General features: G+C 49.0%; 2 protein-coding genes across 2 annotated transcripts; both read left to right on the forward strand.

The window, feature by feature from the left end:
- The first annotated feature begins 40 nt into the window (after positions 1-40).
- On the forward strand, positions 41-3,254 carry LOC125037140 (fibrinogen-like protein 1). Its single transcript, XM_047630171.1, has 2 exons — positions 41-97; positions 2,885-3,254. The coding sequence occupies exons 1-2, from the start codon at positions 75-77 to the stop codon at positions 3,228-3,230; spliced, it is 369 nt and encodes a 122-aa protein (XP_047486127.1). The 5' UTR covers positions 41-74; the 3' UTR covers positions 3,231-3,254.
- A 198-nt stretch (positions 3,255-3,452) lies between these two features.
- LOC125036898 lies at positions 3,453-4,786 on the forward strand. The gene is made up of 2 exons (XM_047629837.1): positions 3,453-4,086; positions 4,295-4,786. Exons 1-2 carry the CDS (start codon positions 3,944-3,946, stop codon positions 4,683-4,685), a joined length of 534 nt encoding a protein of 177 aa, XP_047485793.1. The 5' UTR covers positions 3,453-3,943; the 3' UTR covers positions 4,686-4,786.
- The last annotated feature ends 214 nt before the right edge of the window (positions 4,787-5,000 follow it).

Raw genomic sequence — 5,000 nt, forward strand, 5'->3', positions numbered from 1 at the left:
GGTGAGTTTGTTTGTTTATAGGTGAGTTTGTTTCACTTTGTGTCCTTATTCACGACATCGAGCAAGGTTCCTTCATGGCGCATTATAACACGTTCAGGTGAGGCTTTGATTGTGTTTGTTTGTTTGTTTGTTTGTGGTTGTTTTAGGTGAGTTTGTTTGTTTTTAATTTTGTTGTTTGTTTGTTAGGTGCAGGTGATGTTTGTTTGTTTGTTTGTAGATATTTTCAGTTGTGTTTGCTAGTTTTCTGTGTTTGTAGTTTGTTTGTTTTATTGTGTTTCCTCATTCGCGGCGTCGAACGAGGCTCCTCCATGGCGGATTTTAATACGTTCAGGTGAGGCACTGATTTTGTTTGTTTGTTTGTGTTTTTTTTGGGTGAGTTTGTTTGTTTGTTAGATGAGGGTTTTCTTTGTTCGTTTGTTTGTCGGGGTTTTTAGGTGCTTTTGTTTGTTTTTAGTTTTGTTGTTTGTTTGTTAGGTGAGGGTGGTCTTTGTTCGTTTGTTTGTTTGTAGATGTTTATAGGTGAGATTGTTTGTTTTTGGTTATATTGTTTGTTTCCTTATCCACGACGTCCAGGCGTGGGTTTGATTTGTTTGTTTGTTTGTTTTAAGTTGTTATTATATTTGTTTGTTTGTTTCCAGTCTTATAAGTGATTGTAAAATTTGTTTCTTAGATATATATATATATATATATATATATATATATATATATATACACACATATATTTGTGTGTGTGTGTGTGTGTGTGTGTGTAAACAGATAGATAGATATAGATATATAAATGTATATAGATAGATAAGTATATTGATTGATAGATAGTTGTATCGATAGATAGATAGAATATATATATATATATATATATATATATATATATATATATATATATGCAGATGTTCAGGTGAGGGTTTGCTTTGTTTGTTTTTGTTTGTTGTTTGTTGTATTTGTCTGTAGGTGTGTTTGTTTGTTTGTAGGTGTTTTAAAGTGGTTTTTGCTTATTTTGTTTGTTCGTAGTTTATTTTGTTTATATTTTGTTTAGTTGTTTATTTTGTTTGCTTGAGGTTATATTTGTGTTTATTGTAGTTTGTTTGTTTTGTTTGTTTTCGTTGTTTAAGTTTTGTTGTTTGTCGTTGTTTTAATGCGATTCGGTATTTAATTTTGGTTCCTCATCCACGACGCTGAAAGAAGCTTCTTGTTGGCGATTTTTGTGTTTGTTTGTAGTTTAATTATTTGTTTGTTTTGTTTGCTTCTTTATTTATACATTTTGAAGTTTTTTGTTTTTAGTTTAATTTGTTGCTTCCAGTTTGTTTTTTTGTGTTAGTAGTTATTTTTTTGTCTGCTTTTGTAGTATGTTTTGGTTTGTTTTCCGTCTTAAATGTAACCTTTTTCTTTGACTAATATTAGGTGTGTGTAGGTATATATATATATATATATATATATATATATATATATATATACAGACACGCATGTATATATATATCTATTACAACACGCACACACACACACACACACACACATATTTACACTCACTCACTCACTCACTCACTTACTCACTCACTCACTCACTCACTCACTCACTTACTCACTCACTCACTCACTCACTCACTCACTTACTCACTCACTCACTCACTCACTTACTCACTCACTCACTCACTCACTCACTCACTCACTCACTCACCCACTCACTCACTCACTCACTCACTCCCCCCCCCCCTCTATCTATTCATTCACCCCCCCCTCCCCCCACAGAGTCGAGGACGAGGGCCACCCACACTCACCCACTCACTCACTCACTCACTCACTCACTCACTCACCCACTCACTCACTCACTCACTCACTCCCCCCCCCCCTCTATCTATTCATTCACCCCCCCCCCTCCCCCCCACAGAGTCGAGGACGAGGGCCACCCACACTCACCCACTCACTCACTCACTCACTCACACACTCACTCACCCACTCACTCACTCACTCACTCACTCCCCCCCCCCTCTATCTATTCATTCACCCCCCCCCCCCTCCCCCCACAGAGTCGAGGACGAGGGCCACCCACACTCACCCACTCACTCACTCACTCACTCACACACTCACTCACACACTCATTCACTCACTCACACACACTCACCCCCCCCCCCCTCTATCTATTCACCCCCCCCCCCTCCGCCCGCAGAGTCGAGGACGAGGCCCACACACACTCACTCACTCCCCCCCCCCCCCTCTATCTATTCACCCCCCCCCCCTCCGCCCGCAGAGTCGAGGACGAGGCCCACACACACTCACTCACTCCCCCCCCCCCCTCTATCTATTCACCCCCCCCCTCCCCCCGCAGGGTCGAGGACGAGGGCCACCCACACTCACTCACTCCCCCACCCTCTATCTATCTATTCACCCCCCCCCCCCCTCCGCCCGCAGAGTCGAGGACGAGGGCGACACACACTCACTCACTCCCCCCCCCCCCCCCTCTATCTATTCACCCCCCCCTCCGCCCGCAGAGTCGAGGACGAGGGCCACCCACACTCACTCACTCCCCCCCCCCCTCTATCTATTCACCCCCCCCTCCCCCCGCAGAGTCGAGGACGAGGGCCACACACACTCATTCACTCCCCCCCCCCTCTATCTATTCACCCCCCCCCTCCCCCCGCAGAGTCGAGGACGAGGGCCACCCACACTCACTTACTCCCCCCCCCCCCTCTATCTATTCATTCACCCCCCCCCCCCTCCGCCCACAGAGTCGAGGACGAGGGCGACACACACTCACTCACTCCCCCCCCCCCCCCCTCTATCTATTCACCCCCCCCCCTCCGCCCGCAGAGTCGAGGACGAGGGCCACCCACACTCACTCACTCCCCCCCCCCTCTCTATCTATTCACCCCCCCCCCCCCTCCGCCCGCAGAGTCGAGGACGAGGGCCACCAGTTCCGCCTGATCGTCGACGGGTTCTCGGGCAACATCAGCCAGGACGCCTTCAAGACGAAGCACCACGGCCGCGCCTTCAGCACCTGGGACCGCGACAACGACAACTGGGACAAAGGCAGCTGCGCCATCAACAACGGGGGCGGCTGGTGGTTCAACGCCTGCCACTACACCACGCTCACGGCCCCCTTCCCGACCTCGCAGGACCGGGAGGCGAGGACCATCCGCTGGCTCAACGGGGAGACGTGGCTGGTGCTCGATGACGTCACGATCGAAGTCCGGCCGAATAATTACGCGTTGAGGTTCAATGCGCATAATTTTGAGTGAGGGGGGGGGATGGGGGAGGGGAGGGGAGGAAGGGAGGGAGGGAGAGAAGGGAGGAAGGGGGGGGAGAGGAGGGGGGAGGGGGGAAGGGAGGATGAGGGTGATTTGTGGAGAGGAGGAGGGGGAGAAAGAGATGTGGAGGGGGAAGGAGAAGGGAAGGAGGGGGGAGAGAAATGGAGGGGGAGGGGAGGAGGAGGAAGGAGGGGGGAGAGAAAAGTGGCGAGGGCGAGGAGGAGGGAAGGAGGGAGAGAGAGAATTTGAGAGGTGGAGAGGGAGGGGAAAGGGGGAGATAGAGATGAATCAGATAGAGAAAGAGTGGAGGAAAGGAAGATATTTTTTTGTTTAAATGAACAAGTGTATTGAGTCAAAAGCCTGGGTTATCCTCACCCTTATCTTAACAAGTCCCTATGTGAGCTCAGATTTCACACCCAAAACTTATGTATATCATCAAATGAGACCCATAGACACATCTCCATTGGATCTATCCTAGTCCAATGAACATATATAGTTGGTTAAGACACGCCTACACTCTCAACAGTGAGTCAATGAGTCAGTGAGTCAGGTCTTGAGTCAGGCCAAACGCTACACACGTCAAGCTCGCCTTTCCTGGGTTATTTTACATCACTTGTTTCGAGAGAGGCTCCATCAGGCCTGTATCGCGTCCTTGTATTTTTGGAATATTTTTCGTCCTGCACAATTTTTTTTTTTTTTTGTTCATGAGGTTTTCTTTTTCCTTACCTTTGCACTTCAGCTGGAGTATCTTTGACAGCTTCCTCTCCTACTGTTCTTCGGTTTCTCTGTCCGTAACTCGTGCCAGTTTTATTCAATTACATCCATTTTCTCCATCAGTGTCAGCAGCCTCTGGGTAATTGCAGACAATTCCTTCCCAGAAAAATCCGCATCACTACTCCGCGGCACTTCCATCACTCCCTTCCCTTCCTGTACCTGGTGTCCTGAGGTTGATCGCTTCCCTTTGACTACGGCGCCACACGCGGTGCCCCTGCAGCAGGCGTTGGGGACTGAAGTCGTGGCCTCCCTCCGCACCTCTACCTGTGTGGTGGTCGGCCCTTTTTCTTGTACTGCGATTCCTTGCATGGAACCGCCGAAATAATCTTTGATTGTGTCCTCCTCCTGCATGTCAGGGACCCGGCACTGTGGGGGCCTCCGTGTTTGCAGCAACAAGGCTTCCGACCGCGGAACTTGCATCCTGCTCCCAGGTCCAAGACTTGCGGCGCCATCGGCAAACACTTAAGGCACATGGCTGGCGGCTCCACGTACGGTGCCACTCGCTCCAGAGATGAATACCTTCTCTGGCACTTCCCCTTTCAGGAGGGCAACGAGCTGACTCCGCTCCTCGCCCCTGGACACGTGCCTCTTCACCCACACAAATCGGTCATCGCCCAACAGAGAGTCTGGGTCCAGTGTGGTCGGGTCTTGGGAAATTATCCTTTCAGTTAGCCTTACCCCAGCTTGTGGGACGATCATCACTGCCCCTTTGTATCCCTGAAGCGTCAGGAGAAGAGAGAAACTGAAACGGGGGGGGGGGGGGGGATTTGAAAATGAAGGAGATGAGTGAAAAAAAAGAGGGGGGAAAGGGAAAGAGGGGAAGGGAAATGGGTAGAAGAGAAGGAGGGGAATAAGAGAAAGAGGTAGATTAGAAATTGAAAGGGGGGAGAGGCAGGTAGAAAAAAAGGAAGGGGAAAGGGAAAAGGGAAAGAGGGAACTAAAAACCGAGAGGGGGAGAGGAGGAAATGAAGAGGGGGAGAGAGGGTT

This window comes from Penaeus chinensis, chromosome 22 (genome assembly GCF_019202785.1).
Source record: "Penaeus chinensis breed Huanghai No. 1 chromosome 22, ASM1920278v2, whole genome shotgun sequence".
Taxonomy (NCBI): domain Eukaryota; kingdom Metazoa; phylum Arthropoda; class Malacostraca; order Decapoda; family Penaeidae; genus Penaeus; species Penaeus chinensis.